General features: G+C 50.6%; 5 protein-coding genes across 11 annotated transcripts; 3 read left to right on the forward strand and 2 right to left on the reverse strand.

The window, feature by feature from the left end:
* Nucleotides 1-2806: 2806 nt before the first annotated feature.
* Nucleotides 2807-7100, forward strand: FOIG_12130 (uncharacterized protein). 2 transcript variants are annotated; one of them, XM_031212878.1, is made up of 2 exons: nt 2807-3936; nt 4107-7100. In XM_031212878.1, exon 2 carries the CDS (start codon nt 4184-4186, stop codon nt 6506-6508), a length of 2325 nt encoding a protein of 774 aa, XP_031057174.1. In that variant the 5' UTR covers nt 2807-3936; nt 4107-4183; the 3' UTR covers nt 6509-7100. The 2 variants fall into 2 exon arrangements, with proteins under 2 accessions (XP_031057174.1, XP_031057175.1); XM_031212879.1 differs by having other exon boundaries at nt 4112-7100.
* Nucleotides 7101-7176: 76 nt separating this feature from the next.
* On the reverse strand, nt 7177-8466 carry FOIG_12131 (uncharacterized protein). Its single transcript, XM_031212880.1, has 3 exons — nt 8251-8466; nt 7774-8112; nt 7177-7715 (listed from the first exon to the last, which is right to left on the reverse strand). Exons 1-3 carry the CDS (start codon nt 8366-8368, stop codon nt 7525-7527), a joined length of 648 nt encoding a protein of 215 aa, XP_031057176.1. The 5' UTR covers nt 8369-8466; the 3' UTR covers nt 7177-7524.
* A 159-nt stretch (nt 8467-8625) lies between these two features.
* On the forward strand, nt 8626-11586 carry FOIG_12132 (uncharacterized protein). Its single transcript, XM_031212881.1, has 3 exons — nt 8626-9101; nt 9163-9527; nt 9580-11586. Exons 1-3 carry the CDS (start codon nt 8944-8946, stop codon nt 10653-10655), a joined length of 1599 nt encoding a protein of 532 aa, XP_031057177.1. The 5' UTR covers nt 8626-8943; the 3' UTR covers nt 10656-11586.
* Nucleotides 9601-12059, reverse strand: FOIG_12133 (uncharacterized protein). Of its 2 annotated transcripts, XM_031212882.1 has the most exons (3): nt 11778-12059; nt 11414-11710; nt 9601-11359 (listed from the first exon to the last, which is right to left on the reverse strand). In XM_031212882.1, the coding sequence occupies exons 1-3, from the start codon at nt 11812-11814 to the stop codon at nt 11256-11258; spliced, it is 438 nt and encodes a 145-aa protein (XP_031057178.1). In that variant the 5' UTR covers nt 11815-12059; the 3' UTR covers nt 9601-11255. The 2 variants fall into 2 exon arrangements, with proteins under 2 accessions (XP_031057178.1, XP_031057179.1); XM_031212883.1 differs by having other exon boundaries at nt 10747-11710; nt 11778-12037.
* A 222-nt stretch (nt 12060-12281) lies between these two features.
* FOIG_12134 (CAMKK/CAMKK-META protein kinase) lies at nt 12282-15215 on the forward strand. Of its 5 annotated transcripts, XM_031212884.1 has the most exons (6): nt 12282-12739; nt 12812-12893; nt 12946-13095; nt 13145-13520; nt 13579-13988; nt 14044-15215. In XM_031212884.1, the coding sequence occupies exons 1-6, from the start codon at nt 12618-12620 to the stop codon at nt 14740-14742; spliced, it is 1839 nt and encodes a 612-aa protein (XP_031057180.1). In that variant the 5' UTR covers nt 12282-12617; the 3' UTR covers nt 14743-15215. The 5 variants fall into 5 exon arrangements, with proteins under 5 accessions (XP_031057180.1, XP_031057182.1, XP_031057183.1 ...); XM_031212886.1 differs by having other exon boundaries at nt 12282-12893; XM_031212887.1 differs by having other exon boundaries at nt 12812-13095.

Here is a 15215-nt window from a genome sequence, read left to right on the forward strand (position 1 = left end):
TAAAACTCTGTTTACTCTGAGTATTTGATTCATGTGAGACGGTTCACTGCCAGTCTTCGATCGACATACTGCAAAGTATCTCGGGGCTTATTAACCTTCAAGGATATCAGTACTCTAAGTTGATGAAGGGCACGTCCCTATGCCAGAAGGTCCAGAACCCAGATAGCATGGCAATGATGAACTTCAAGTGGTTTGCTCACAGGCTCAGCCTCCAGCTTTCAGCTATAAAGAGTTAAAGTGCCGTACTGCGTAAGTACTCTTCACTTTTCTGGTCTCAATGCAAACTCTAATAAACTACGGAACGGAGGAAGATCAGAGACGGCACGAGGAAAATCACGGTTCTTCACATGCAAGGGTGATCCTGTTAAAAGTCTCTTTGTTGAGCCCCATTATCAGCGCCAATGTCATTGTCAGCCACCCAAGGATATCCATGGATGGGTCCATTACAACTCAAGACCGAGAACGACACCATGAACAATGAATGACGACGAAGAAGTGTTGTAGGTATGTAGATTGCAAGGTAGAGGGAGAAGTTGAGATGCGGGGGTCTCGTATTTCTCCTCGTCGCTTGTTTCGCCTCTGCTGATGGTGGGTGCAGGCACCAAGAGCTAAGTTAAGGTATCGCAATTCTGAGACTGCTCGATGCAACCTCTGCTGCAGACCCTTGGGATTGGCAGTATTTGATTGGTCCTCGACAACTACAATCCAAACAAGGATTGCCATTTGAAGACGCGTCTTGGTCGGCCAAAAGCGCGCCCAAACTTGCTATCTCATCATCATCACCAGCTCACAGCTTGGTCGACTCGAACAAGGCAATTCACACATACCTCGCTTCAATCCACCCACACCATTCTTAATTCTTTGTCAAAAAGAACAAAGGCGGTGCGCACTGACCCTGATCTCGACTCTCTTTCAGTTTGCCGCATCCTTGCTCATTCTTGGTTGGCGGCCGTTTTATGCTACCTTAGCACTCTTACTTACCTACCACCTACTAAAGTACTGTATTCAACGGTCTGCCTGTGACTGGACTTTTGAATTGACTCGGCCGGGCTTGACTTGACAGTCTTGACTTTGCCAAGTGAAGCATTCCACCCAGTTACGCTTCCTCGACAAGGACAAGGCCAATCATCGTCTGAAGAACCCTGCTCGGAACCACGGGCTTGAGAGGGGGTGTTAAACTCCGTGATCTTTACCCATTACATCCATCAATCGATCATCGTAGGGAAAACGTATACTAAAAGTACATACATGCCGAGCAAGAGGAGGAGGAGAGGAAAAAGAAAAACGCCGATAAAATTCGAACAAAGACAAAGAAAGGCATTGATGAGCAAAGAGGCGTAGTCAATTCAATAGCTCTCGGCATCTCTAACGTTAGACCTTTTCTGCTTCCAACTGTGGCTGGCTGGCTGTTCTCGTTACGGTATAGCATGGCGTGGCATGGCGTCTCGTCTATCTGATGAGCTTTTCCTTTTTCTTCTACCACTAGGTATGGCTGCTGACTTGCTGTAAATATATGTCGATTTCATTTAAGCATTTCAAGAAGAAGAAGAAATGTATAAAAAGAAAGATAGTTGAATTGCCATGCGGAACTGGTCTCACTATAGGCAATGTAATATCAGGTGTCTACCTTTAAGCTGTATCACTAAAAGTCCCTCGATTCTTGTGCCCGTTTCTGTCATATCCCCATATTCATCTGACAAGACATACAGACTTTCAGTCCAAGGTAGGATCGGCACCAAACACAATCCCAGCATCTGATCCGGAAGCATCCACCACCAACAACAACACAGCACGGCACGGCACATCTGTCAGAGCACGACATATTCGCTTCGCATCCAAATCTGAAAATCTTGGATGCACCACTTTTCTGATACGGCAGAAACGGAACGCAACAGGCACAGGCACTGCACGTTAGGCCGTGAATACGGAGCACGCACAAAGACTCCGATAACAAGATCGAGATCTGCTGGGTGCCATCTCCACTGCCTAACATATATGCACATACATACACATCCCTAGTACTAAGTTTCGTATGGAGGAGAGCAGCCAGTTATCGTTTTTATGTGGTGCCAGGCTCAAACACCAAGGCATTGAATAGCATGATCCACAGCCTGGTTGAACAATGTGGCCGCATGAGTCTGAGGAGATGTCTTCATTTCAGTGTCCTCCAATCCGTATTCATAGCCTATTGCGCGACCTCATCTCGCCTCGAGACGAGTGAATCTGACTTGTGCACTTAGATGACTCGAGGCAGAGAAGAAAGGAGGCTTCTGTCACTTTGTCTCTTTTGTCGACAACCAACACCCAATACAATCCCCCGCATTCAACTCAGCCAATGCAATCGTGAAAATCTCTTGGCTGTTAGAGAATCAGACTGACCAATCATTCCTCGTCAATCCCCGCGCGCGTCGAGGCCGAGGATGAGGGCGCCTGGCGATGCATCCGCTGCTGAAATGGAAATGGGAATGGAAATGGGACTTTCACGGTCCTTGTTAAGGTGACGCTAGTGGAGGGTTACCTAAGATCCCTGCATCCTCACGCCCCTAGTTTTACAGTGGCCCACACCTCACCTCGCGAGCTCACCTCACCTTGACGCTCTCCCTTTGGTCGGTTGGATCTTTTTTAGCTCTCAATCGCCCATTCCCGAAACACGCACGCCCTCGATTTATACACACCCTTGCTTTTACTTGGTTATCGCAACCTACCTTGCCTATCGAATCGAATCGTTGCGCTGCGCTGTGCTCTGCTCTGCTCTGCTCTGCTGTGCTGTGCATCTCGACTTCTTCTCTCTCTTCTCTTCCCCTCCTGTTCTCCTCCTCCTTTCTCACCCCGTGATACTCGTTACTGCGACTTGATGCGAGCGAGACAAGAGAGGTCCGAGTTCAATCAGGTCCTAATCAATTAAAGTCCATATGACATCAGTCTCGCTCTGCCCGAACTGATCGATTTCGATTATCCGCCCATCCAATCTTGATACCAAGGCAGACCAGAGACAGTGCTCACGCAGAATCCCCTCTTTAGCTCTCTCTCTCGCGCTCTTCCTGCCGTGTCGTGTCAGCCCGGGCGCTCTCCATCCAATCCCTGTCGCTGTTCTCATCATCCTCCCTGCGCCTGGTCCCCACTGGGCCTCACACACGGCGGCCACAGGTACAGCCATACGCGGTACAGCGCCCACTGAGAGACGGCCTAGCCCCCATCTCCAGCAGGTCCCAAGACGCCTCCGCACGCCAGCTGCTGCGCCTGAGGGGCCCTATTCTTTTTTCTCTCTTTCCCTTCTTGCCCGCATTCACCTGCACTTGTACTGCAGGGCGCGGTGCAGTACACTAATCTTGGGCACCACACCTTGCACCTCGTCTTGGCTGCATCATTCTACAATCAACCTCCATCTCCTCCCTTGGTCGCACTCATACTCTCACTCTCACTCTCACTCTTACTCTTACTCTTACTCTTCTGCCCTTCCTCATTTTCTAGAGATTGTTTTCGCTATTCCGTCTCAGTCAGAATTAATCGACATTTGCGTCTCGTCCATTTGATAGAGAGTAATCGACGACTACTCACTCACCTTTACTAACCTTTACCGCTTCGACATATCTGCACCTGGCTAATTGTCGACCCTACCTATCCTGGTTCACGATTTGCTCTTTAATCACCAGCTTTACCCTCTCGACCGTCCACCAACCTAGCCGGTCTTGACTCATCTGCGACAATACTCTAAACCGCTTTGATCTGCTGATATTTCTTCGTCAACGCGACCCGGTCATCTTCATTCCTGCGGACCAAAGTCGCTTCTATATTCGGAGCAACTCCCAGAGACCGTGAACGAACGAACCCCAGATACCGGCTGCTCGTCCTATTGAACGCTCCGACCAAGTCACGACAGCCCTGTCAAAGCAGCCCCACAGCTCATTACTACCTTGAACTCCACGCTCCATCCAAGTCAGTAGGACGTCCTTTTCTTTCCCTCTCCCTCTTCCTTGCCGTCATGCACACTCGTCCCATTAGGCTCTGCCGGTGTCCACTCTTTAACTCCCACCTTCGCCCGTTATCTTACCGTCATCTCTTCCACTTTCCGTCCCCGGCATCGACTGACTAACCTTGATTTCAAGTACAGCGTTTGGTTCAACCATTTTGCTCAGTACCGCAGCCCCATTGACCCGATATCGAGCTTCGTTACTCGATCGACATGGGCAAACACACGCGTTTTCCCAGTTCCACTGGGCCGCTACAAATATTCCAGGACGACATGCCAGAGAATGTCACCCCAATGACCAGTCACGCTCCTATGCCCTCTGCCCCAAAGCAAGCCCGAAGGCCCTTGACCAGCTCAACCTCAAACGTCGTTTTCAACCCGCCCACCGCCTCTCACAATGCGCACTCGCCCTTCAAGCAACGGCCTTCCTCCGCCTCGCAAATCCCATTGGCCTCGGCCCACGGCAACAAATTAAACATGGTCGCGATGGCGCCTCCATCCAGGCGAAGCCATACCACGGATTCGTTACAAAAGAAACCTTACCTATCGAACTTTAAGACGGTGCCTCAAAAGCAAAATTTTGACATGGCTTGGGATTACGGAAAGGAGAACGTCCACCCTCAGCTCTTCCCGGCACCTCCTGCGATTGATTCGTCGGTCAGCAACTACTATCAGAAGCCAAACGGCAAGCGCGCTCTCATGGAGGCTGCTCCCATCAAGGAATTCAGGCCTGCCAAGAAGACAAAGGCTGAGCCAGTGGCAGCGACAGCGACAGCGACAGAGCCTGAAGCAGAGACAGAGGCGACAACTGTTATTCCTCCCCACGATAGTTTCCCTCCAATTATCGATGATGGCAACAAACCCGCCCTCAGCTACGCCGACCTGATCGCCATGGCCATCTTCCGATCCCCAAACCGACGACTGACACTTGCTCAGATTTACAAGTGGATCAGCGACAACTACTCCTTTTATAGCCCTACTGATGCTGGCTGGCAAAACAGCATTCGCCACAACCTCAGTCTCCAGAAGGCTTTTGTAAAGATCGAGAGACCTAAGGATGACCCTGGTAAAGGCCACTACTGGGTGATTAAGCCCGGTCACGAAGCACAGTACCTGAACAAGAAGCCGACTCGCAAGTCTGCCTCCGCATCCGAGAACCTTCACGTCATGTCGACTCGACTCGAGCCTTCCCGACCGGCTTCGGCACCGACTCAGGAACCTACACTACCGCCCCCTGTTCCAACCTGCCAGCCGGCTCTGCCACCTCTTCCTACCTCCCAGGCCACCATGTCAATGCCAGTCGATCTCTCGTCCGACGCTACCATTCCTGTCTCGGACAACCTGGGTCCCGAGGATGCTGCTGACAAGGCCGACCAAGAACTCTCTCTCGACTCATATCTCTACTCGCCTCTGCCTGCCGCCATACACTCGTCACCGCCTGTCTCTCGGCATGTGGATCATCGAAGTAACACGCCGCCTACCGCCTCCCGAAATATTGCTTCATCTGTCTCACGGTCTCATAAGCGCAAATTTGCATCCATGGACGACAGCGGTTACTATTCTTCTGTCGAGATGTCATCCGCTATCAGGCCTAGCCAAAAGTTCATGCTGACATCTGAGGCTGACCGCCCTCGAAACAAGTCGAGGGGCCGTGCTGAGGAGGAGATCGCCCGTATTCGGAAATCATCTCCTTTTAGCCCGACCAAGACACGATTCTATTCCGCCATTCCACCTGTCTCTTCGTCTCCTCTCCGACCAGCGTACGACAAGCAGATGCTGCCACCGATTACTCCTATGGTCAAACTTAATCCTCCTGCTCGACCACCCCCATCAGCCTCTCCAAACACCAACCTTCGACTTCACCGCGACGCGGTCCGGAACATGCTCCAGTCACCCGATAGGAAAGGCGACGCTGAGAACATTCCTTATAGCCCAGCTTTCTACCTAGGCAACGACTTCTGTCCGTCCAACTTCGGTGTGAGTATCCTTAGTGATGGAGAGTTCTCTATGAATCAGGACTTGACTGGTATGGGTTGCCTTGAGGATGGTTCTTTCCCTGTCATGAGCTCAGTCGAGGCTGGGTCTCCTATGAAGCGTCCCGCGAAACGTATCCGTCTAGATCGAACTGTTTCCGCATCAGTTCTTGGCGATATCACCAACTCCGCTGCCAGAAAGCCCATCGCCTCTGCTCCACTACTACGGCCACCTGAGCAGTCTATGCAGTTCGATACCCCGAGCAAGGCATTTGAGGGCCTGAGCTCCCCAAGCAAGATGTTCCAGGAATCTCCTTTGCGAAATCAGTCCACAAAGTTTGCCGACTTCTTGAACGTTTCCTTGGATCCCAATGACTGGACTTCGGGGGCTATGATGGACCAACTAGACTTTACCCGCCCCAACGCTGGCGGCATTACAGATATGCCGGAGCTCGACATTTTCAAGGGTTTTGACAAGATTGGATCCACATCACAGAACAACAGCAGAAATCTCCCAAGGAGCAACAAGCCCGGATTACCGCGAAGCTATACGACTCAATTTTAAACCCAAGACGACACTGAAAACGAACGTGGCAAGATGACGAAATAAGCATAAATATGTATGAGATTCATGATTTGACGAAAGAATATAAAAACATAACAATTCCTTCGAGAACTGACCTATACACAAGGCCCAATTGTGGCTTGTAGATGTTGGGTCGTGTCCGGTATGGACTAGAACAGAGAGACTCGGCATCAGCCGAGTGCTCGGATGGCTTCACAGCTAGCGGTTGACGACGATAATGACTTTGGGGCGCGTTCTGCTCGCTCACAAGGCTTGGGATGCTGAATAGCAATTTTGTGGGATATGTTTTGGCTTGCGTTTCCCTTTACCTGTTTATGTTATGCTATTCTCTGCCAGGAGTTTGGATGGTTCTCTGGGAGGAATGATGAATGGTATTGCGCGCATATTACATGTTCTCGCTTTTTGGGGGGTTTGCTTACTTTGGTTTTCGGGAATGGAAAGAACAGGGAAGGGCAGGGAAATGAAAGGAACGGTCTGGACATTCGACCACGTATGGTAGCTACTATTTACATTTTGGCCTCAATCACAGTGCTTATTAACGTTTACTACGCTGATGCAAAGTCAATATCCCGTGCGTCGCTGTGACTTACTACCGGTGAATCAAATCTGTCTCTCCGGACATCTAGACCAGCCAGTACTCCGTGTTTCATTCAGATAATGCACGAGTGGCGGAAGCACTTCTCTTGTGTGTCACTGGCAAGCTTACGAGCCGTCATGTTGTTGGAAAGGGGTATCAATTATGAATGACCTATGTATACTAGCTATTAGTCATGACTCCTTAAACGCCTTTGATCTATACATCCCAGATGAATGGATCTTCTATACCATTCACCAGGCCTGGTCAGCCCTTGACTTCTGTAACCTATTCCACAAATCCACCATTGACCGTGTCGCAGAGGAAATTGTTTCTATAAAGGTACAGCAAGGTCGAGGCAATATAAGCGCCGCAAGCCCGCAATGATCTTGGGGCGTGAGACTCTTCCGAACTCATCATTCTAGTATATACGCATCCGTGTTGCCCAACCTGCCGCCTCCTTTTGGTCAATGTTGATCTTGTAGGGGAACGGGTTAGTACCCTGAGTTGTGATGGGCGGTATGTGATCTTTGTGTGTATTAACGAATGCGACTATCTTCATCGCTGTTGCTGAGAGGGTCTGCTCCATTGCTCGTCGAACTTTAGCACGTTCTAAACCACATATTAGCAACTCCCTTAGGATACTTTAGAGTGAGGGGGAGGTCCATACCACTCTCTGTTCTTGGCTCGGCGACAGTCACTTTGATGGTCCAACACTCCCAACAAACCTCTTCGTCGCCACGGGACAGCCAGGCTTTGCGACGACGTTTCTCGAAAAACTGAACAACGAGCTGACCGCGCCCACCGTTACCACTTCCGGTGCTGGCGCTATTAGCACCGCCTGATGAGCGCTGGACATCGATCTGACGCTCGAGAGCCGCGACGCGCTGATCTATCATAGTCTCAAGCTCGTCGTCGTCGACATAGGGAAGCGTCGTGTCAAGGACCTCGCGGGTTTGTGGGACGATAGAAGGGAAGAATCGATTAAAAAATATGGTATGCAGTATTCCTGTGAGAAGGCATGTTAATGAGGCGCATTCATGATGATTTTGAGAACATCGTCACTTCTTTGTCGTCACAAGTATAGCGGGGTGGGTGTCCAGGGTAGGGTGACGATCAAGAGAACAAGCAAGCAAAGCAGACTTGCCTTTGACTACTTCACGAACCGAGCGCGGATCGGCGAATACGTCGAGGATAAACTCTGGTGGTTCTTGTTGGTCCATATTATCGGTGCTGTTGTAAAGTCGATTGTGGGCTATGATCATGGTTGAGGAGAGTTGAAGAAGGAGGCTGAGATAGACGCGAGAGAAGATGAGATGAGATTGAGAATGGAGATAGATAGTGACTCTCCAGATGAAACAACGTCACTGAACCATAAAAGGGAGGGGCATGGGATCGATTTAGGTGGTCCCCACTTACCCCGTGCTTCAGCTCACCTCAGCACAGCCACGCAGTAGATGGTCAATCATCTTTATCTCACCAGCCACATATCATCTCGTAAACTCCACCTCCACCTCGGCCACGTCTACCGACTCCGACCACGGGGTAAAGGTATATCAAGCCTCCATCCATATTCGGGGCCGAGGCTCGGGCTCATGTTGGCATTGGCATTGACATCCAACCCTGAACCTTTTTTTTTTTTAAACTCCCCTAACTCCAACCTTACCCCAACGAGAAGCTCCCAGACCGAACCCGAACTCTCAACGGCTTCTTAACGTCCACATGCTCACACAGTGGTACTCATTGCCTCGGTGAATCGATCGATATACTTTACGTACAGTTACAACTTATGAACAATTGATCACCGTTTCCCCATCGTATCTTCCATTATCCTCAAATCATGTTCACATCTGCTCGGCGCTGGCTGCGCAACAATCGTACGCCCATTGCTGTCGGCGTGGGCGTCATCGGTGCCGGTTACGTCGCGACGCAATATGTCATTGGAAAGCTTAATGATGCCCGCGAGCGCATGAGCAGCGAGCGCATCGCCAAGGAGAAGTAACCATCACCCATCCGATAGCAATGATACGCAAACATATACTGACAACCCATGACACAGTCTGCGGCGTCGCTTCGAACAGAATCAGGAGGACTGCACATTCACCGTCTTGGCTCTCCTGCCCTCCGCCACGACGGCCATTCTCGAAGCCATGAACACGGAGCAGATCACATTTGAGATTCAGCAGATGAAAGCCACCAAGGCTATAAAGAATGGTGGCCCTGAGTCTGCAGCGCCACCCAGCATCGCAGATACTACATTGACAGAGGACGATGGGAAGAGTATGGCTGGCCAAAGCGAGAGCGGTGTACAGTCCAGCCAGGCCCCTACATCCTCACCATTCAACGCCGGTGGCGAAGCGAACAAGGAAGCACCCAAGCCTCGCAAGACGAAGCGACAACTATGGGATGACGTGACCATCAGCGGTGAGTAACAGCCTTGCTCTTCTTCTCTGCACAGAACTAACACACACTGCAGCGGTGACGCGGTCTTTTACTTTGATATATACCCTCGCGCTGCTTACAATGCTAACTCGGGTTCAACTCAACCTCCTTGGCCGAAGAAGCTATCTATCGAGCGTGGTGGCCCTCGCAACAGGTGGCCAACAAGGCACCATCAGTCTTGAGAACAACGATGACGACAACACAGAACAGACATATGGCAGTGACTTCGACATAAATCGCAAGTACCTGACCTTCAGTTGGTGGCTACTCAACAAAGGATGGGTGGACTTGATGCGCCGAGTGGAGAGCGCCGTGCGCACCGTCTTTGGCAGCCTGAGCCCTAGGGACCTCTTGAGCTTTGAGAGGTTCTCTGAGCTGACGACCGAGGTGAGGAAGCTTGTCGAAGGCTCTACAAAGGAGGAGCGTCAGAAGTCAGACTGGCTCAACTTCCTCCTCCCACCCAGAGGCATGGAGGACGAAGTGATTCGAGAGTCGGGCATCCTCGACGAGACATCTAATCAGGGTGGCGAACAGTCAACACCCGCGTCACAGGCAATTCTGAGACGGCTGCTTGACGAGACAGCCGACCTTATCGAATCACCCAGTTTCACGCACGTCCTCACTCTTCTCCTCGACGCAGGTTTCTCCTATCTCATTGATAACAAGCTCGCCACTGCCGCGTTTGAACTCCCGGCCTCAGATGGTATCGTCACTCCCGAACTTAAGGACCAGCAGCGCTCAAAGGTGATTCTACTGCCCAAGATCCTGTCGGTGTTGACACGTCAGGCACATGTTATTGGCGATGGAATGCCCAACGAATACCTCCAGAAGATGGAGACTGTCCGTGATCTGGAGGCTTTTGCTGCTGTCGTGTATTCAAGTAATTGGGAGCAGGAAATTCGCACAGATGATGACCTGATGGCCAGTGCTGTTGATCTTGGCGCTTCGCAGACAACTGGTGTCACCAAGGTATCGCAACCACAGACTCGGACACAGACTCAGACACAGACACAAGTCCACGGTGCACAGGGGGAATCAAGCCTGGTTGTGGTAGACCCTCAGGGGGGCTTCGAGAGCGCATGGGGACGAGCAGTGGAGGACAAGTCGTGAAGCGTATGTATTTTGGTTGTGTTTGTTGTGTTGCTACATAACTTTGGGAGTCATGGCGGGATCATCACATGGGAATCAGGGATGGAGATAAAGGAGCAGCATAATATCGGGAAGCATCTGGGCCACTGAAGACGCAAACAAATGTCACATCTTAGTCATTTAGAGGCGAGTATATGGTGTTGATATAGTTTAGTCGAGTCTGAGGGATTTGGTTTAACAACCCCCCTCTTGTAACATTGATGCCGGAAATGGCGTTGGGTATAGTCCTCTCTTCTCTCCTTCCGCATGCCTCCTTAGCCGAACGTGCCGAACGTGAGGGACGTTTCCGGGCTTCTGGTACGGACTCGCGCTGCCATGCCGAAACCGTCATCCTGCTCGGAGCCGGGCAACACGAGTGCCGTGTTCTCGTGTTTGGGTTATTCTCCTGATGGCTGGGAAACACCTCCTTCATACCTCCAGCCTTCAGGCCATGCCCGGGAGCGCAGTATCTAGACTGGAGGGGAAGTGGGTTTGTTTCCCCATCTCAAAAGCCCCATGGTTGTAGGTGGTATTTTCAAACGCAATGCTTCGAAAAGTGCTCATTACTCTTGCTCCTCCCGCTCACATCAAGCCCCTGATGAACTGATCGAGGCCCAACTCGAAGAGCTCGTTCTTGACACCATCGCCGTTTTTGTGTTCCACTGGCGCCAGGGGGTTCTTGACCACTACAAAGAAAAGTTAGCTCAAATGTTACACTCTTCCTGGCTCATAAACCACACCATATTCCACCCATAGGTTGATGTAAATTTGGTGTAGCACATTGCGCATGCTCAAGGTCGCTGTGTCGGTGAGGATAACAAATCTCAAGTTGGCGGGTGTTTCGTAAAAGTGTAGCTTATACTGGGCAGTTCGGTAGCTGATGAATGCATCGTCGTCGCCGCCGAGCTTACGGACCATATTTCGAAGGGAGAAAACTGTGCCGAATAGGAGCTTTGCGTCATCAGAGGACGTGCTCGGAGCAGCGGTTTCGGAGCCCGCTGATGGCGGAAGCCAGGACTTTGAGTAGACGCATTCGGCTGAAAGAGAGAAGAAGGGTTGTCAATCGGGAGGTCTAGAGGGGGAAAGGCGAGGGAATTTGCTCACTGTGTCGGTCGAAGATGTGGAATGAATAGACAACCATGATGGAGATTCAAGGGTGTTCAGGTCGACGTGTAAGTTGAACTGCGATGGGTTTGGGTAGGTATTGCTTGAACAAGTTGGCGGACAGGTTTAGCTCGTGTTGATGCAGACTCAAATTCGCGGCAGTGGTGTCTATATCTCGTTGGTTAAGGGTGGGAGCCTAGAGACAGATGTTGAAGCAGATGGAATGCGATGCGATTCGATACGATGTGATGAATTGTGTTTTGGTGTAGAGGGAGGTCAAGCCTATGATGGAGCCTCCCGCCTTCCAGCCTTACCTAACTGTGGCGCCTGTGCCAGTTGAAGTTTAGTGAAGAGCTTAGGTGGGGTAGGGCCTAAAGCTCTCGACCAGTTGTCCCCAGGCTGACTGCAGATGTCCAGTCCCCTAGTTAGTAGGTACCTTAGACAGATTGTGCCCCGCCTGTAAGCAGCTCGCTCAGCCAAGGCTCACTCACTTACTGACGGGACTCGAAAAAGACCTTTGGTTCGTTCCATCCCTCTGACTGGTACCTCTACCACCAAATCATATCACATGGCACTAACAATCACTCTTAAACCCATTTTTGTCTGTCGCGCTTCTCTTCTTCCTCTTTGAACCATCTTCAATTGCAGAACATACATACATACCTAAGGTATCTTGCCTTGTCAAAAAACAATTCCTGTTATATTACATAGTATATTGGTTTACCGCAGGGTGCGGGGCAACATCGTTGACTGATTAGTCTATTGAGTTCGGTTCGATCAACTCCAACCCGACCTCATTATCTTTGTCTGGGCGTAGCGCATCGCATATCATCCTTGACAATGGACGCAGCAACTCATCCAGAGATGAGACCCTCGTTCACTTTCCCTTCGCCTCAAGTCAGAGTCGATCAACATGACGATGCCTCTGGCGATAAACCTCCCCCACCACTCATCCATCACCTGTAAGTCAGACTCAGAGCCTACTCAGTTTTTAAATGCGCCCAATGGGTCAATTGACAATCGCATCAACCAAGGACGGAACCAACAGAAGTTCTTCATTTCTCGAGTCCTCTCAGGCATCACAAGAGAACCCCAAGCGCCCATCGAGAGGTCAAGGTGCGGAACTAACACCAGCATCGAGACCTTATTGGACTGACCAGTTCCATAGGAAACTCTCGATGCGCAGACACAATTTGGGGATGAGGATGCTGATGGCTGCTCTCACCATCGAGTAAACCAGTACACAATTTTGGAAGAAATCGGCAGAGGTTCTTATGGCGCTGTCCATCTTGCAAAGGACCAATTCGGCAATGAATATGTGAGTATTGTGCCAGCGCCCAATTCGTCTCCGACTTACACAGCCTCAGGCCGTAAAAGAATTTTCCAAGGCTCGACTCAGAAAACGCCTCCAATCCACGATCCTCAGGCAAGGCCCTCGAGGCCCAAGGCGTATGGGCCCTGGCGGCCGAGATCCCTTCAATTCAGTGCCCCGGGTCAAGGACTCCAATGATGCACTGCACCTCATTCGAGAGGAAATTGCCATTATGAAGAAACTAAACCACCCCAACCTAGTACAGCTCTATGAGGTTCTTGATGACCCCGAGGAAGATTCCATCTATATGGTCCTAGAGATGTGCCGAAAGGGTGTCGTCATGAAGGTCGGCCTTGACGAACACGCCAATCCCTACCCTGAGGAAAACTGCCGCTATTGGTTCCGAGACCTTATATTAGCCATTGAGTATCGTGAGTGCAATCACCTCATACCCCAATTATTCTGAGATGCTAACGATATGCCGCGCAGTTCATGCTCAGGGTGTCATCCACAGAGACATCAAGCCAGATAACCTGCTCTTATCTGATGATGACGTGCTCAAAGTCGTTGATTTTGGAGTTTCCGAGATGTTTGAAAAACCTGAAAACATGAGAACAGCAAAATCTGCAGGATCACCCGCTTTTCTTCCCCCTGAACTTTGTGGGAAGCATGGCGACGTGTCGGGCACCGCGGCTGATATTTGGTCCATGGGAGTTTCGCTCTACTGCCTCAAGTATGGGCGCATTCCATTCAACCGTGATGGCGTCTTGGACATGTACGACGCTATCAGGACCGATGAACCTTCCATCCCCGAGGACGAGAACCCGGACTTTGCCGACCTCATGCAGAAGCTACTCAACAAAGACCCGGAGCAGCGCATAACCATGGATAAACTTCGAGTAAGATGTCCAGGCCTTGCGAGCGTCTGACATAACAGAGCTAACACCCGAACAGGAGCATCCCTGGGTCACCAAGCAGGGTACGGACACTCTCCTCTCTGCTGAAGAGAACTGTGCCAACATGGTGGAACCTCCAAATGAGCTTGAGGTTAACCGTGCCTTTACTCGCAAGATGAATCACCTCCTTTGCGTCATGAAAGCCATCCATCGCTTCAAGTCCATTCTGGCCAAGCATCGCGCCAGATCGAACAGTAGCCCGCCTAAACACGCCCAGGATACCTTTGATGCGTCCCAAGAAAGGGCAAAGGCAGAGGTGATCGAGGCGTTGCTCTACCAGCGGCGCAAGTTTCTGAATCAAAAGACTGATGAAAGCAGCGAAACTCCGCCAATTCACGAAACCAAGGGAAATGACACCCCATTCTTGGGAATCGGCACAGGAACAATGGACGAGTTCGCTTCCAATGAGGCTACTCCAGATATGGTGTCCGATTCGCCAACGGCCGTTGACTTCAACGTGTATGACCGAGCGTATGAAACTGCTATAGAGAACATCACGTCTGGTCAGAATGATTCTTCGAGAAGGCCAACAGTATACTTGACCAAGTTCGTCAAGGAGACACGGAAACTGAAGGGGATCCCTGGACTCACTGGGCATGAAGACATCTCTGAGAATTCTGATGACCTACAGAAATCGGGGCCAGCAGCCAAGCTTTCGCACCTCACATCCAAGCTTGGCCTCTCAGGGAAGCAATAAGAACAAGTTGGGCCTTGGTCTAGGGCATAAGCTACACCTTGGGGTAAGGCTACGCGTTTGGAAATTACGTTGTACCATTATGGCGTTGCGGGTGATCCCAGCATGGTTGGTAGTGACGGATCAAAGGCGGTGGACTCTTTTAGAAGCTCAGTGAGAACGATACCACAAGACATATGTATGAAAAAGCGTGCTCACCATGTAACATGACCGTTGGATGCAACTGTGGTAATTTTTTTGAAGCAAAGCAAATACCCTCATGTGTAGTGGTAGTATGAACTGCGGGCCGGTACGAGTAGCGGCGCAGTTGACAGATTTGGAGCCTCAGCAACTCGACCACATAAAACGAAGGAGATTTAAAGATAAGAATCAGGTATGCGGTGACTCCTCTATTTCGGCATGGTCGGGCAGTCAGGCTTTTGGTGAGGAGGTTGACAGCCATGGAAGAAAGGTACAACTTTGTGATATAGGTGCAC

This window comes from Fusarium odoratissimum (assembly GCF_000260195.1).
Source record: "Fusarium odoratissimum NRRL 54006 unplaced genomic scaffold supercont1.25, whole genome shotgun sequence".
Lineage (NCBI taxonomy): Eukaryota > Fungi > Ascomycota > Sordariomycetes > Hypocreales > Nectriaceae > Fusarium > Fusarium odoratissimum.